The sequence below is a fragment of the Perca fluviatilis genome, chromosome 2 (assembly GCF_010015445.1).
Source record: "Perca fluviatilis chromosome 2, GENO_Pfluv_1.0, whole genome shotgun sequence".
NCBI classification, from domain to species: Eukaryota; Metazoa; Chordata; class Actinopteri; order Perciformes; family Percidae; genus Perca; species Perca fluviatilis.
The window spans coordinates 37,894,313-37,911,665 of NC_053113.1; the positions used below are offsets into that span (position 1 = coordinate 37,894,313).

Here is a 17,353-nt window from a genome sequence, read left to right on the forward strand (position 1 = left end):
AACCACAATCAGTATTGTGTTTGCAGTTAAAATACCGAAATAGTAGAGTATCAGTTTTTTCTTTTTGCCAAATTTGAAATTTTAGTCCTAGTTGTTTAAGTTTTATAATATTGGCTTAATATTTCATACATAAATGTGTGTGTTCTAATTTCATATTTTGTATGTATTAAGTATGTTTGTTACTCTTCTAAATCAGTCTTAAAGAAATGGATTCCAAACTAACTAATCTTAGTCCTTTTTACTGAATGTCTATAAATAATGTTAAATATTGTAAAATATTTTGGTTCCACTTTGTGATAAGTAACCCTTGAGAAAGAGTGTCGAATTAAACGAATGATATGAAGGTAAAATGTATTATTATTTTCAGCTGCCAGGTTGTGAAAAATCTTTATAGCTGCTGAGTCATAAGCTATTATAAGCAGTTAGAAATGTAAGTGTAAGTCATTAATAAAAGGTTTGACATGTAAATGAATAGTTAAAGCCAAAGGATTGTGGTCCATGTGTCCTGCAGCTGTTTTCCAGAGGGTCAGAGGTTAAATGGTCCATTAGACTTGGCTCTTTATTTCAAGAGCTGAGACCACCAAGGCTAAAACTAGGATAAACAAAAGCGAAAAGGATTTTCCACAACCTGTCCACCTGAAAGTTTTTTATTATTAATATTTACAGATCTATCTATGTATCTTTAACCATTATTAAAGCTATTAACCTTTTTACACTTTATTAAGGGTGACTTTTAAAAAGTAGTTGCCCTATAAATAGGCTAATGTAGATGTGGCCATTTGGTGCAGAGTTCCATGCAGTCAAGTACTCAGAGCTTAAAAGTAGCAATACAGTGCAGAAACACTGTCACAAGTTAAAGTCCTGCATTTAAAATCTTACATAAGTAAAAGTTCAAAAGTATTAGCATCAAACTTTACTTAAAGTAGCCTATCAAAAGTACTCATTTCCGAATATTAATTAGGATTATAATGAGTGATAATGTGTCACTTTAATGCTGGAGCTGGTACAGGTGGAGTTTATTTTACTTACTTTATACAGTGTATCATAATATATTAGTTGATTCATTAATAATCTAATAATTAGTAATGTAAGGTGTTAAAAGTACAATATTTCCCTCTGAAATTGAGTATAGAAGTATAAAGTAGCCTACCATCAAATGGAAATACTCAAATTACCCCGAACTTGAAGTAACGTAACTAATGTATTTTCCATCTCTTTCATGCCTATGCAAGTAGCAGACATTTCAGATATTGCTGTTGGCAAGGAAGATATACGTTATGCTTTATCGATTATGCTATGAATATGCAGTACCGGATGCCCAAAACCAGTCTGAAAAAGTCCATTTGATTTCATCAAGTTCTCTCCTGCTTTGTGCCATAGACAGTAGTTTGTGCCCGAGTGGCACCAGTGAGCTTTGGCCGTGACGTCAATCCGTGACGCAGGTTCGCCTTCCATCACTAGTCAAGCCCACTGACTGAAAACACCACCTAGAAACCAAGTAAGCCCTCGCGATTTATGGAAATATGTAGTTAGCTCGCACAGTTCAGCATATTTCGAAAACAGGGGCTTTAGTGGAGCTGGTAAGTAAAACATTTTAATATGAGGATGATAAATCACTGTCACTGCGCTTTGCTTTGATTTTCCTGTTTGGAAACGTTAGCTAGCCGAGAAGCTAATATTAGCCTAGCCAAGATGACAACGGTGGTGATGGCGGATGGATTCCGTTATTTCCAGCTGCGGCGATGGCATCCGATTAATATCGGTGTATTTCAGTACGCAGTCTGCTTTTAAAACTGGATGCTATTTCACAATCATCTAATACGATCCACTGAGCTCCTGACTGGCTTTGTATTGAGCTCAATGCCAAAAGAGAAGTAGCTAGGTCGTGTTGGCAAATGAAAGGTGAAGCTGCTGAAGTATGTTTCATATTCGCCAGCAAAATCCAACAGTGAAAGTAAATGCAGTAATGGCCAACCCAGAATAGACGTACAAGAAACCTACTTCAGTCTCCTGATTGAAATGTTGCTAGTTAGTTGCTTTTACTGCCAATGTTACTAGCATATTTTAGCGATGGTGACAAGGTAAACGCTTCTGAACATATTCGTAGCGAACAGCCACAATAAATTTTCTCGAACACTGATGAGAAACGCTTTCTGAATCTCACCATTTTGTATATTTCTTGCCTGTTTGCTAGCATGCTAACGGTAATGCTAATACATCTCACCCTCTTCCTCCATCAGCGCTGTTAACGTACATGGAAAGTTAACATGGGTGGCCGTGATGATGAAGATATGCCTTATGTTGTGAACAAACAAAAACAAGATGAAGAGCTAAAGAACAAGCTGAATGACAGCAGTCACTGGTGCGACCAGGAGTCCACTGGCAACAATGCCAAATGGGTCAAAGAAGGCCAGAACCAGCTGCGGAAAGTAGCAGAGAACCAACAGGACCAGGACCATAACTGCAATATCAGCCAGAATGGGAACAAGGATGACTTCCCTCACCAGAACAGCACTCAGGAAGAACAACAGGGAAACGAGGAGCAGACCAAGTCTCCCAAAATAGTAATGACCCCTGGTCTTAGTCAGGACGAGTCCAAGAACATCCTCAATGAGCCGCTACTTATCGACACGCTGGAGTCGACAGAAGAGAAAGATAAAGAGAGAGAAGAAGATGATAAAGACAAGGAAAAGACATCAGAGGAAGAAGAAGAACAAACATCAGGTGATACCAGAGGAGAGGTGGTGGCAGAAGAACAGAGTAATGTGGAGTCTCAGAGAGAGGGCAGTGTTGTCGGGAGAAATGCCTGCCTCCTGTTCTCCAACATGAATGGTACACCAAATGATGAAGAGTCCAGCTGGCCTGCACTGTCTCAGGACAACCCAGCTGACAGCTCTCCAAATGGCAACAGAGGTAAGTGGAAGTGCATGGAGTTGAAAGCCACACATTAATGTTATAGTGCAACAGGTGACATGCCTAAAAAGAGCAGTTGTGTGTCAGCTTGCACAGACAACAAGATGCATGGAAACCACATACCGTTACAGATGGAAAAGACATGGTGTAAACTTTGGTATACGCTCTTATTATTCTAAACTATACACTGAGCATCCAGTAGTTGAATTAATATTGATTGGATAACAGGGCAACACATAACCCAATTTTTTAGCATTTATTAGTATATAAATATTTAAAAGGTTTAAAACGCACTATAATGTGGTAAGTGTTTATTATGAATGTACTTAGGAACTATAATCCTTATGTAGTGAAGCACCCATAAGTGGAGTATGGTGGAAAACAGGGCCTAATGAATGACATAAAAACAAAATGTAATACTATCAATTGTGCCTCGTTATTTGCTGACTGTACATTAATGAAAAAATACTTTAGATGTCCTTATATTGGCGTATAACTTCATTATAGTGTGTTAGATTTATCAAATGTTTATATTCTACTTATAAATGCTAAATGGGGAGAGCTAAACTAAAGTGCTACCAATAAAAGCAGGCATGTTTGGAAGTTTCCCTTTTTTTTCTGCTGCCAGTCTTATTTTTTTCTTTATTTTCTACCGTACTTGTTGTAAAATGGTTGTATTCATAAATTGCACCATTTTCTTTCAGTTTAAAGACTTTCAGTTTGTTTTGGACTGAAATACAAAACAAACTGTATCCATATTGTTTTTCTAGTCATTAACTGCTCACAGAACAAATTAAAGCTAAATCTCTAATGTCTTCCAACTAATATATAATCATCATAATCTTTGTGGTTGAGTGGGTGAAAGGCTAAAATCTATGCATTGGAGACAATTTCTATGGTCTGTTTTTGTGCAATGTTAATTTGGTGAGTCAGGTCAAATATTTTGGTTGGTGATGCCAGCGTAGTCTCATTTTATCAGTATTCAGTAATATTATAGTAGCTAAATATAGCAACATCTAGTAAGAGTATAGTAATAATCTAATTGCATCAGTATTATACTAGCATTATAATATTGTTAAAGTCAAAACACTCACCTGCATGGAAGCAAGAAAAGACAGCTGTGTTTTTGGTTGTTAAGTTTATAAAGAAGATAAACGGCTGGCCACCGTAAATCATTATTCCTTTGTTTACATTACAATTTATCTGATTGTCAGGTACTATATCTAACCACTTTTAAGAATCAACTATTTCACTGCTGACTACATATTTTACAGAATCTTTTTTTTTTTTTTAACCAGACATTAAATAATTTTCCGTTTGTGTGTTTCTCCTTTGCTCCCTGCCTTTCAGAGTCCTTTTGGGATTCCAGTGCCTTTGAGACCGACACAGACCTGCCTTCAGGATGGATGAGGGTGCGAGATACATCAGGCACATACTACTGGCACATCCCCACAGGCACCACCCAGTGGGAGCCTCCTTCACCCCTGGGTAAAGTTGGTGACTCCATGATGTCCTCGACTATGTCCCTGGAGACTACACCCTGTGAGGAGACTGAGGTAAGGCAACATTTTTGCTTGGATGAAGGCAAATGGCAGGCGAGTCTGTAGACACTAATATCTTGTTTTAAATTTGCCAGGAATCCTGGGCTCACCTTTCCAGCACAGATGAAGGAGTTGGTGAAGGGGAACTGTGGAATGTAAGTTGTGGTGAGAAAGTGATTTAGTGTACTTGAAATACATGAAAGATGGGTTTGTGCATCATTTCCCATTTTGGCTACAATAAATGGTTTGGGATTGGATTGTCTGTCAAGTTAACATCTTTGAATAAGGGAACATTTCCATTGTTAACTGTTTTTCTTCTTGGCTGTGTCTTCAGGAGGAGGGAGAGGTTGCATCTGATCAAAGTCTGAAGGAGTTTGAAGGGGCAACTCTACGCTATGCATCCATCAACCTGAAGTATGTACTGTTAAAGCTTTGTGATTGGTTAGTATTGAGTATATTGTCACCTGTTATTATCTTTCTGTTGCTTATCCTCATCTCTTTCTCTCTCTCATTGTAGTTACAATTGCTCCCAGTCTGAGGAAGAAGAGAAGCTCGCTCCACTCTGCACAGATTTAGAAACTAAGGTAAATCAGTGTTTCATGTTGGATCACTCCAATATGTTGAGAGTAAATTAGGGTCTCATAACCAGATTGAGTATGAAGAATACTGTCATTGGTGTTGAGACAAAAGGCTGGCCTCAGAACTGGTTCTTGGGCACTGCACTGTCTGAGGCTGTAAACTGTTTTTAGGATTGAAAATACAAAGGGTGAAATATTTCCACAGGGATTTATAAAGTATGACTTAACCTATTAGTTCTTTCCAGTCAAAACTTGATAAAGCAAAAAGACTTTTTGGGCAGGTTGAGATGTAAAACCAAAATTAATACTTTTTTCTTGTTCTAATTGTATGTTTGTAGCCACGCAAGCATCTTTTAGTTATGGAACAACCAACACAACACAGCACACTCAGTGAGTTGTAGAAGAGTGAAAATAAGCAGCATCCACTCATACTGTAGAGCAGGGATCTTCAACAGGGGGTCTGGGACCCCTAGGGGGTCCTCAGAGTCAATGCCTCCAAATGGACCTTTTTCACAGCAGACATTTTGACTTGTCATAGTAGGAAAAGCACAGCTGAAATTGATAACCTTAACGATGGCTCAATTCCATCCAGTGTCCCAGTAAGATATTTCAGTGAGTCAGCATGCACAATACCAGTACCTCTCTTAAAGGTGCTCTAAGTGATGTGATGTGTTTTTTTAGGCTACAAAATGTCTTGTCACATACAGCAAACATCTCACTATCCGCTAGCTGCCTGTCCCCTGAACACACTGTAAAAAAACGTGGTCTCTGAAGACAGCTCAGGCTCCACAAATGGCAACAAAAACAAACTGCGCCAACCTGCACAACGAACCATAACAAACAGTGTTCCAGCCAATAACCCACAAGAAGGAGCTGGTAGAGTCATGAATAGGCATTGTGGAAGTAGCCTACGTGCTAACAATGCTGCAGTGACGGCTCAACCAGCTCCTTCTTGTCGGTTATTGGCTGGAACACTGTTTATGGTCGTGAGGCAGTGAGGTAGGCGGAGTTTGTTTATTACTGATTGAGCCCATATCAGAGGCCCTTTTTACAGGGTGTTCAGGGGACAGGCAGCTAGCGGATAGTGAGGAGATGTTTGCTGTATGTGACGAAAAATGTTCTAGCCTAAAAAACGCGTCACGTCACTTAGAGCACCTTTAAGTGGAATGCAGCCATCATTAATGGTTCTGAATACACCTGTGCTTTTCCTGCTATGACATGTCAACATGTCTGTTGTGAAAAAGGTTTATTATTGTTAATTTTTGAAAGTGTTTTCAAAAATTTGAAAAAATCCCCACTGCTTACTGGCCTATAGTCAAGTCACTAAGGCCATTCACAGATACAGTTAAGTTTCCTAAGGATTCATGTTTAACATTAAAACTTAATACTAGCTTAGTATTCTATGCAAAAAAAGGTATGTATAAATGCTTTAGGCCGCCCTACAAATTATTGTAGGTCCAGTTTATTATGCAACTTCATTTTACAGGGCTCCAGACTAACTAGGAGCACAGTGGCCCCCAACTGAACATTTTAGGGGCGCAACCAGAAAATTTAGGGGCACACACCGTAAATTAGGGTTGTGCGGATGGACGATATCATCCGACATCACGATGGAGAGCCACCATCGTGATGCCACGCCCAGGGTGGGGGCCCTGTCAAACACACTAATCCTAGTCGCGGGTGCTGGACGGGAAATTGACAAGTGTGTCGATCTTAAACTAGCAAAGACACAAAGACAAGACATAGGGCTCCTTAAGTGGAAGCTACTTTTTCCCCCCTTTACGTGCAACCTACTTGTGAAAAAGACCATCGCTTTGAGCAGACTGGATTGGCTGTAGTGATACATTCTCTCTCTCTCCCCGTCAGTTGTAGCTCGCTCTACTTTCTAGTAACGTTGGACACAGCGGTCTCGAGTGAGAGAGAGAAAAGTGGAACGCTATCACACTTTCCTTTCTCCCCTCATTGGACTAAGTTTGTCGACACTACTCTGTGCGTGCATCAATAAGTAAGTCTGAGGTCCTGTAGGTACGGGACGATGTTATGCAGGATTTATGAATGTACGTTAGCAACCGTAGGTTAATTCACGAGGGTGCTATTTTATGTGTGAGCTAATATTGCGCATCTGTTCGTATGCGTGGAAGGGTTATAAAATTGATGGTATATTAGGTTATTACTGACGCTCTGTTGAAGGCAGACGTCCCACTGTACTGTCGTTACGCAGATCACGGACATCTGATTGATTTTACTGCACCGTACTTAGGTGAAAGTAGGTCAAGTTGTAAAACCTACGAGCAGGGCACCATTTACAGAGGGCATTTAAATGTATGTCTAATTGTTTCTATGTTTACTGTTGGCCCATAGTAGTAGAAAAAAATATTTATGTAAAGAGATATGACCTCCCCCCCCACCAATTATTCATTTCTTACTCAATGTAACTAGTATTTTTTTTTATTCTTTTATTTTTTTAATTCTTGTATTTGTATATTATTATTTTAATCATGACCGTTTTCAACTGCTCTTTACTGTTTCATGTAAAGCACTTTGAATTGCCTTGTTGCTGAAAGGTTCTGTAGAAATCAAGCTGCCTTGCCTTACAGCCTCAGCCTGTCAGTCAGTCCCCAGGGCAGATAAACCACTGTTGTGCCTGCTTGTCAGGAAGTGTACATCAACAGCACCGTGACCGCTTTCGCCTCGCCGTTAATATCATATCGCAGCAAACGCTGTCTGCGTGAAGTTTTCAACAACTGTAACCACACTTGCAACCACTTTGTTGGCGTTTCTGTGACTAACTGTGACTTCAACAAAACTGTGTGTGTGTGTGTGTGTGTGTGTGTGTGTGTGTGTGTGTGTGTGTGTGTGTGTGTGTGTGTGTGTGTGTGTGTGTGTGTGTGTGTGTGTGTGTGTGTGTGTGTGCACATGTGTGTGTGCACATGTGTGTGTGCACACATGTGTGTGTGTTGTGCGTGCGGGAGCTCTGCTCTCTGTCATATGTAGTAGTAGTAGCCTTTATTGTCACATAGTCACAAGTAGCAGCGAAATCAGCAATCAACCTGACCATACATATACAAACATACAATATGACAATTCGTGTGTGTGTAGGCCTGAGTAGTCAAACTAGGTCTGGCTCCGTAATCTCGTTGTCTCAGTCCGCAAGATTGTCATAGCGATACACAGCCGGTTGCCATGGAGTCAACCTTGAACATGACCCAGTCCGAGCCAACAATCAGCAGGTGTCTGTGGGAGAGGATTTGTTTTGTCTTAGGGTGAGTAGCCGCATTTAATTTCACTCGTCTTCTCTAAAATGTCCACTCTGGTCTCCGAATCGATCAAATTTCCTTTGCAAAGCCGTGAGTTTCTCCAAGATGTTGTCCAGCCTTTCCAAAGCTGTCAGTTTCTCCAAGATGGTATCCATCATAGTCCCAATCTGAGTTCCGACAGCTCTGCCCACAGCTTCCACCATAACGGGCAGCCTTGTACTTTGTTCGGCTGTCGTCTGCTGCTTAATTTCTCGATAAACCAGGGTAATGCCTAAGCCAATCAGCAAAAGACCTGTTATCATGGTTCCGAATAGGTAGATATCTTCAATGTCCTCCACGGAAAGAGCCGCCACCTCTCCCACTCGTCAATCGTGTAGCCAGCTGCGAACGTTCCGGCAGGGCAGTCAGGTTCCCCCGAACCCAGGCTTCTCGTCGAGAAGATGGTGTCAATTGCGCTGAGAGACCAGTTGATCAAATTCATAATTCTTGGTTTTTGGAGCAGTGCAGAGAGAGATACTCTCAAAGTACACAGAGACAAAGACTAGACGAGAGAGCAAAGCAAGGCAGGCTACGGGAGGAGAGGGAGAAAATGCGACCGCCTTCGTTGAGAGCCAGAACAAGACCAGAGAGGAGAGAGGACAGATAAGCTTGCGCTTACAAGCTCTCAGGTACCGAAATTTATATATAATATGTAGTAGGGGGTCCCTGCTCTGTCTCTCGTTCAGTTAAGGGGTCCTTGGCTTAAAACATGTTGAAGACCTCTGCTGTACAGGATCCAACACACCACCGATTTCCACCCTGTCCTAACTAAATAGTTCTTCACCCTCCCTGTGCTGTCCTCTATTGTACTAATGTGCTGCATATATTTGTATTGTCAGTGTTTTGCAGTGCGTTCTCTGGGCTGGGTAGAGATGTCTGAGGAGGACATGGTTCCCGGCAAGAGCAGTGTTGCTGTCAACAACTGCATCAGGCAGCTCTCTTATCACAAACACAACCTTCATGACACTGCCGGTATCTGGGGAGAGGTGAGGGGATTGACACATGACAATTCCTGTTATGTCCACTTTTGATGTAGATACATTTGAAAAAAGTGTTTACTTGTAAAAATAATCACTACACAAAAACAACCACACTCAACTATCTTTTGAGTGTTGGTGTATTTGGTGATCATTGCTAACCAAAGTGATTTATCACTTTAATTCATCCATTGGGAAGGCCTGAATACATTTGCAGTTTTTTTTTTTTTTTTGCAACTGTTAAGAAAAGTTTCCATGGCTAAATTCATATTGGAATTGTAGCAAACTATCTCAAATCGTAACAGCTGAAAGTATACTAATGCATGCATAGATTTCTTCACCTGTTACTTTATAGCAGTCCACAAATGATTCTGATAGTTGAAATGTTGTTTTTAAGCCAGGCTGCTCATACTGAGAGTGTGTGTGTGTTGTGACAGGGTAAGGACATGCTGATGGTCCTGAAGAACGACACTATGAACTTGATCGACCCACTGGGCCAGACTCTGCTTCATGCTCAGCCCATTGGCAGCATCCGTGTTTGGGGTGTTGGCAGAGACAACGGCAGGTCAGTATCCACAGTACAAGATCAAAATGAAGATGGCAGAACTACACATGATTTGTATTCTCTAACTTCTTACATTTGCTTTAAACAACCCTTGCTTCACAAAGGCTTTGTTTGATCTAGAGATGCACCGATTGACCGGCTGGTCGATTTTTTTTTTTTTTTCACATGCCCGCGACCTGCCGGTCAGTCTGACATATGCCGATTTTATGCCAGTCATATTCACTCGGGCGCCACATGATTAACATCGCGCAACATCAGCATCACACGTGCACATGCAGAGTTTCTGCTATATGCATGTATTTTTATTTGTTATTTACATATAATTTTATTGCCATTACCTGTTTTCATACATACAGAAGTTTTAGTTTGCTAAATATATCACATTTCTTTAGTTGGATATTGGATGTGAAAAGAAGGAAATGGTTCTTCCATAACAGTGTACTTTAGATGTGTGTGAATTTCCCACACCAGGAGTAATTTATATAGTTCTATTTTATAGCGATCCATTATCTGTTCAAATCATTTTCTATGTTCTATGTAAAATGTTCAATTAAAGAAAAGATAGAAAATAAATATTTGTGTGTGCTGTAAAGTGGTTAGAATTAATGAAATCTGTATCGGCTGGTCAAACTCAATGAAAAATCAGAATCGGCCTAGAAAGTTGTAATCGGTGCATCTCTAGTTTGATCATTTATTTATGATTGTACTGTTTTGAATAATCATATATTCTTCATTTGACATGGAAGGAAAACATACTTTTTTTTAATTCATATTCTACTTCACATTTTTAATTTGTGTGGAGGTGCTCAGTGAAAACATAATTATTAGAAAAAGTATCTGTTAACAATTAACTGAACTGTCAGAATTTTCTCATAATAGGTGCATTATGGCTAATTTACACCTTAAGTTAAAATAAATTTTAACTTCAGGCAATGTTTGTCAAATATCCTTCCTGACTTGTGATAGGACAGGCAGCGTTTTTTCTCACTCATTTGAATGTTCTGCCATTATCCTGTTGCATTAAATGGTCGATTCCTGTTTTAAAAAAAAAAAAAATGGCTCGGCCTTCCTAAAGAAATGTGTCATGACGAGCACATTGCCCTCCGTGCTCTATCATTGCACGCTGCTGCCCTCTGCTGGATTGTTGAGAGCATTGTTGACAAAGATAAGCCTGACTGTTTCTGCCTGCTTCCTGTCTCACTGTATTCTAACAATGGTGTTTTTTCTTTCATGCTGCATTTTCCATCATTTACAGGGAAAGGTAACACTTACTAAGACTTTATAATTAGAGTTGTGTGTGTGTGTGTGTGTGTGTGTGTGTGTGTGTGTGTGTGTGTGTGTGTGTGTGTGTGTGTGTGTGTGTGTGTGTGTGTGTGTGTGTGTGTGTGTGTGTGTGTGTGTGTGTGTTTGTGTGTGTGCTTTATGTGCTCATAAGAATATATTTGTTCAAACTCCCACACTTGTGCTGTATTTATCCTTCATGTAAATGTGGCCTTTTCCATTTGATTTCACCTGCAGGGATTTTGCTTATGTGGCTCGAGACAACCTGACTCAAGTTCTGAAGTGTCATGTTTTCCGCTGTGACTCACCTGCCAAGAACATAGCCACCAGCTTACATGAGATGTGTTCAAAGGTCAGCCATAATTGAATTTACATATATATTTTTTTTCATTATGAATTCCATGCAATATCTTGAGTTTATAGTCAACCATGAGTTTCTTTGAAAATTCACGTATTTCCTTCCCCTTTATTTGATTTTAGATAATGATGGAGAGAAAGGCGACCAAGCCAGGGGTGAGCGGGCTCATCTCTGACCCGGGTAACCCTGTGGCCATCCCCATTGAAGGTAAAGCAAAGTACCTTCAGGGCCTTTCACACTTTCAATATCCCTATCACTCAAAGTGTGGAAACAGTTACAACAGTTAAACACTTTTAAATCTCTCTTCTTTCTTAACAGAGTTTCCTGCTCCGAAAAATGAACCCTTCCAGCGCTTCCAGGTTTATTACCTTGGTTGTGAGGCTGTGGCTAAGCCAGTTGGTAAGAAAACCCCTTCAAATATATAAAGGTTTATGTAATGGTTGTGCCTTGAAATCTTAAGTATTCTTTTTGTTTCCCGATCACAATTATGACTTTGACAAAGTTGATGTATTGTATAATGTGCTTGTGTGTTTTCTCATTTTTCAGGTATGGATATAATCAATGACACACTTGAGGCAGCAATTAATGGCAAAGATAAAAATGTCTGGACTCCTGTCTCAGTGAATATCGCACCAGCCACCCTCACAATACTTTCAAAACAGGTAACGGACAACAAACTGAATGTATGTAATGAACTCCTAAAGGGTGATCCGGTGATTTTGGATAAGGGGTGACCGTCTCATCATGATGTGATTTTACAGAAATGTCAGCAGTATGTCTCATTGTAAAATATTCATGCATGCACTGTTTACATTACCTACTGTCACTCAACTGGGTCGACTGAATGGCATTTTCCTGTTTGTTTGTTTTTTTTCCCGGTTGGGAACTTTATATTATTCCAAGATGGAGTAGATGAAATTAGCTTAGCATGTCTTTTATGTTTCACCACTTTGGTGTTGCATGTTTTTTTGTGTTTCATTTATAAATTTTGCAACTACGAAAAAAGGAAAATCTTTTTAAACATGTTATTGTTAAACCGCATTAGTTCAGTCTGTTTAATTATGGTAACGTATCATTCTTTAAGGTCTGAGAGTAACAAGGAACATTGCAAACAGAGAAAATGCAAAACATATACCACATAAAGTATGTAAAGTACATGTCATTATTTCACTGTCATTTCTTTTTCGATCCCCAGAGTGAAGAGGTGCTGTCAGAGTGCAGGGTGCGTTTCCTGTCTTTCATGGGTGTGGGAAGGGACGTCCACGCCTTTGCTTTCATCATGGCGGAGGGTCCCGGAGATTACACCTGTCACATGTTTTGGTGCGAACCCAACGCAGCGAGTCTGAGCGAGGCTGTACAGGCGGCCTGCATGGTGAGTCCTAAACAAATACAGGAGATGAGGACGGCACAGGTGGAGATGAGGTGGAGACATAAATGAATTATTTCTGAGGAAGCTTTAATTCTGTCAAGACTTCACTTCATTGTGTCCCAAAGTTGAAACTAATTTGGCCTAAATGTCAACCGTCCTCGTTAATAGGCACAAGCCAGTGTTTGAGTTTAGTCTAGTGTCTGTAATACACCATTCATGCTGCGTGTGTTTTCTTCTCATAGCTTCGTTACCAGAAATGTTTGGATGCACGTCCACCCAGCCTGTCCTCCTGCTTGCCCACTCCTCCTGCTGACTCTGTGGCTCGACGGGTCAAGAAGGGGGTGCAGAGTCTGCTGGGCAGCTTTAAGAGCTACAGGTCAGGCCCCCAATCCCCTTGAGTTTGAGTGAAGATGATCCACAGTCCATTACACACAAGGTCCATCACCACAGCCCCTTCTCTGTGTCACTTCTCCCTCTCTCATCCTTCTGCCACACTTTCGCCTTACGACCGTTTCACTTGTCTAGTCCCTAGTCTAGTGTGTGTGGAGTAGTTTGTGGGGGGGGAGGGGGTGGAATATGTGTGTGAAAAGATAGCATTTATTTCTCTTTTTTTTTGGGCTGTTACTTTATACAACAATTTTAAACTTCCATCTCTAAACAGGTGAAACCCTGGCATCTATCTCTCTTTTCTTTGCTGGGATTCTTTCTGTGAGTCTTAACTATTTTTGTGTTTTAACAGAAACAATGCTATGAATGTCTGATATGGATGTAATATATATTTACATGCAGACGCTAGAATTTGCTTGAAAATGAGGTTGCTAGATTCTCTCACAGAAATGGTTTTGTTTCCTTTTTGTTCTCGGTGCAATTATCATGTTTAACACTCCAGCTTTTCTACAAGATCATGTAACACAGTGGTTGTCAGTTGGCGTCAAGTATCCTAATGTTGACTTTCTAAAACATCATTGCACCTCTCTTTCCACCACCTTTTAGATTGTAAAACCAGCGCTGTATGGCGCCACAGTAGTGTGCCACATAGTTCTATGTCCCTGTCCCTCCCAAACAATGTATTTTAGTCTTCCAAAGAACTGTATGGTCATCTGTCACATAGTGAGCAACCACTGATTTGAGTGTAGTGTGTTCCTCATACATTCTGCATGGACATTTGCAAGTTCAGTGCTAGTGTGCAATAATCAGATGTTCCTGTATGGTGTGGTGATACGACGGCTGCCTTTGTGATTTATTTGTTCACTTTAATGAGAGAGTCTGGCTAGATTGGGTGCGAGGCTATTGGAACAACAGAGCCATGTTTAAAATCATTAACTTGTGATAGAAATAATAGTAATAAAAAAAACAACAACTACAAACTCTGGGTTTCCACACAGCCGTTTACCACCAACTCCTGAATAGTACTGTAGAAACTCACCACAAGCTGCATGTTCGGATAGCTTAGAGTTCTTGCTGCTTGCAGCAGTTTAGTGCTTAAGACCCATCAGTGTATCCTGTAAATTCTTTCTCCGTGTTTCTGTATGGTAAGAGGAGGCTGGAGTTGATGTGTTGTTTGGTGTTTCATAGGCATGTCACTCTAGTTAGTGTCAGTGTTTCTCATGAGCTAGCAGTAGAAAGTTAGACTTCCTGTCAGTTCCTTCAGACTGCAAAGATGAGAGCAGGTTAATGTTGTATTTACAGTCTGTGTATATGGGGAAACCTAGAGACGATTTCTAATGTGGTTTTCATTTGTATTTTTTCCGTTGCCACATTTTAACATGTGTGGGCCCCGGCCACTCCAGTTAATGTTATTATCGTTTCCACACATGACAATGTACGCCATTAAGATGATATTCACATTAGTTGGTTAGATTTACTTTGGATAAAGAAAACACTAATTAGCCAAGTTGTATTTTATCTTTGTGTCTGTCAGTGATCAATACTGTATGTAGCACAATAGTAATAGTCATCTTTAATATTAAAGATGCAGTTTGTAAGATTCTTTGGTAATTTCCACCTCTGCAGGGCATTTGTTTGGCCGTGCAGGAGTTATTTTTGCTTTTTCGACGATATTCTTAGCTACTAAAAAAAAAAAAAGTCTACAAATAAGAATTAAATTACAACAAATATTGTGAAAAAGAATGTATAGACATGCATAACAAATGCAACTTAATTTAAAAGACAAAAAATACATCTATGAAACGTGTCCACTATATCATGCTGATATTAAAGTGAGACTGTCTGTGTTAAATGTTTGAGTCTAACTGGTGCATAATGATTGATCTATGGTCTAAAATAAAGCCATTTTTTTAAAATAATTTGGATTAAGTCATTTACCTGCTATCAGCATTGAATTGTTCACAACTTTTAATCATTCTAGATGTTTTGTATTTTAAAAAACACTCATATTTTATATTTTTACGTTTAGAAGAAGGCTGAAATCAGAAGTGTCCTCAAAAGAGTGCTAAAGAAGTTTAGTACTTGTATAAAATATAGCCACAAAATACATAATCCATGTTCTAAACGTATGGATCGGAAATGAGTCCTATTTGAGTAGCAGTGTGACAGATTTCCAGCATAAAGCTGTCATGGAGTCTGCTCTGTTGTCTGACCTTATTGAACTGCCTTTTTTCAAACTTACATTCATTTATTCCTGTTAGATGTTTTTAACGTCTTAGAAGTTATAACTACCACTAAAACTCTTACCAACTGCTTCTTTATGTGTAATATATAACACTAATGAAAATTAGACTGCATTGACTCATATTACTGCCATGTCATTCATGTGTCACTTGGAATTATTTAGCTTTTTCAAAGTTTGCTGTGTCCGGACAGTGGCAACACTAAAGAACATTTGCAGATTAATTTATTTCTGTTCATGTAAATTAGGTGTATAAAATGTATGTATATAAAAGTCACTGCACAATAAATGTGAACATATCATAACTGTTTATCTTGTTGTCTTTTAATATCTGAGCAGTTTTTGTTTGTTTGTGTGAAGCCAAGTGCGTCTGAAGAGATTGTTTCCAAAGGGCAGGTCTGGATCTTATAGCCTGAACATGTCTGCTTTGGTTTCTGGTTGTGGAAGCATACTTTTTTTTTTTTTTTTTTTTTTTTTCTTCTATCAATTGCTTTATCTGCCATTCCCAGCTTTTCCATTAAAATGTAAAAGAAGCCACACACAACCTGCCTGGCTCTTTTGCATATGCATTAAAGCTGCTGACACTGGTTTTACCATATGAACTGACAGACCAGCCACACAGAGCATGAACAAAAAATGCAATGTCCCCCAGGGAGTTTAAAAGGATGGGCAGTGCTGGTTATTGTTTCCTAAGAGATGGCTTTTGGAGATGAAAGCTGCACATCGGGTGGAATCCACAGTGGCCGCAGACTGCTAACAATTGGCTCCACCATCTCCACACCAATATCAGGACTGCCCCCGTGCCAGCAGGATCCTGGAGCAGCAGGACAGATCAAGGCTCTGGCTATAATCGCTTCCTTTTGAAGAGAGAGACCTAGACCTAGTCTGAGCTAACTGACATATTGACTTTAGTTTGTATCCAAGTCCACTACCATAGTCTGGCCTATCAGTGGTGTATTTAAAAAATAAAAAAAATTAAATCCCTGCTCCGGTTTACACCAAAGGAGTCAGCTTGAGCAATGTTTGTGTGAATTTCAGGAAACGATTTCAGGAAAAAATCGAGTTGCGATGTTTTTTCTCCAGATATTGCGATTACGATTCAATTTGCGATTTTAAATATTTTTTTTTTAGCTAAAGTTGCATATTCACTGTGTAACAGATACATGTCAAGGTCAAAATTGCTCTATATTCTTATGCAAGGATGAGAACATCAATATGAATTTCCAGCAGTGTTTTTCTTTTAATAAGCATGGGACATTGAACAGTAAAACACAGAACATGTTATAACAATTGTAATAAAATAACCGTTCCATTAAAAAAAATATCGCTTTCTTGTAAACAGAAATGTCTGCTATGTCTCAGTTCAACAGCAGCATCTAAATATTACTATCATCATATTAAATAAAGTAATACAAAATAAACGAAAAGTCCACTAAAAATAGGGCATTTCTGTAAACAATCTGTGATATGTAACATTATTCTAGAATTTATCTTGTGAAAAAACGGTAAATATAATAATAAAAAGATGAATAAAATATGTTAAACCAAATTTTATGCAGAACATTCAACTAAATATTCAATTTGATTAGTTGCAGTCTTCACGATTAGCTAATCACATTCTGTAATAATGTAACTGTAATCATTTGTGTACAGTGCTAAATAGCCAGTCCTTCCAGAAAAATAGTTTTTTTGTGATTGTTGCGGGCAAAAATCCTTGATTATGCGGCACTTTTTCTTAAAAAATGCGATGGAATATGCGGGATATTTATGCAATTTTATGCGATGAAATTGCGGGAACTTGCAAAAATTGCGTGAAGTTGCAAAAACTGTGGTTTGATGAAAAAGA

The 17,353-nt window shown here is 39.3% G+C and overlaps 1 protein-coding gene across 3 annotated transcripts; it reads left to right on the forward strand.

Moving 5' to 3' along the window:
- Nucleotides 1-1,393: 1,393 nt before the first annotated feature.
- Nucleotides 1,394-14,863, forward strand: apbb1 (amyloid beta (A4) precursor protein-binding, family B, member 1 (Fe65)). Of its 3 annotated transcripts, none has more exons than XM_039824324.1 (15): nucleotides 1,394-1,498; nucleotides 2,241-2,913; nucleotides 4,264-4,469; nucleotides 4,550-4,609; nucleotides 4,789-4,868; nucleotides 4,972-5,038; nucleotides 9,168-9,314; nucleotides 9,743-9,870; nucleotides 11,126-11,131; nucleotides 11,389-11,503; nucleotides 11,632-11,716; nucleotides 11,828-11,908; nucleotides 12,056-12,171; nucleotides 12,705-12,881; nucleotides 13,121-13,276. In XM_039824324.1, exons 2-15 carry the CDS (start codon nucleotides 2,268-2,270, stop codon nucleotides 13,274-13,276), a joined length of 2,070 nt encoding a protein of 689 aa, XP_039680258.1. In that variant the 5' UTR covers nucleotides 1,394-1,498; nucleotides 2,241-2,267. The 3 variants fall into 3 exon arrangements, with proteins under 3 accessions (XP_039680258.1, XP_039680248.1, XP_039680265.1); XM_039824314.1 differs by having other exon boundaries at nucleotides 1,429-1,580; nucleotides 13,121-14,863; XM_039824331.1 differs by lacking the exon at nucleotides 11,126-11,131 and having other exon boundaries at nucleotides 1,429-1,580.
- The last annotated feature ends 2,490 nt before the right edge of the window (nucleotides 14,864-17,353 follow it).

Excerpts from the sequence above, each read along its gene's own strand:
- apbb1 (XM_039824324.1), top strand. The coding sequence starts at position 2,268 with ATGGGTGGCCGTGATGATGAAGATATGCCTTATGTTGTGAACAAACAA. Across the intron at positions 2,914-4,263 it reads CTCTCCAAATGGCAACAGAG|AGTCCTTTTGGGATTCCAGT; the intron begins GTAAGTGGAAGT and ends CCTGCCTTTCAG. Across the intron at positions 4,470-4,549 it reads CACCCTGTGAGGAGACTGAG|GAATCCTGGGCTCACCTTTC; the intron begins GTAAGGCAACAT and ends TAAATTTGCCAG.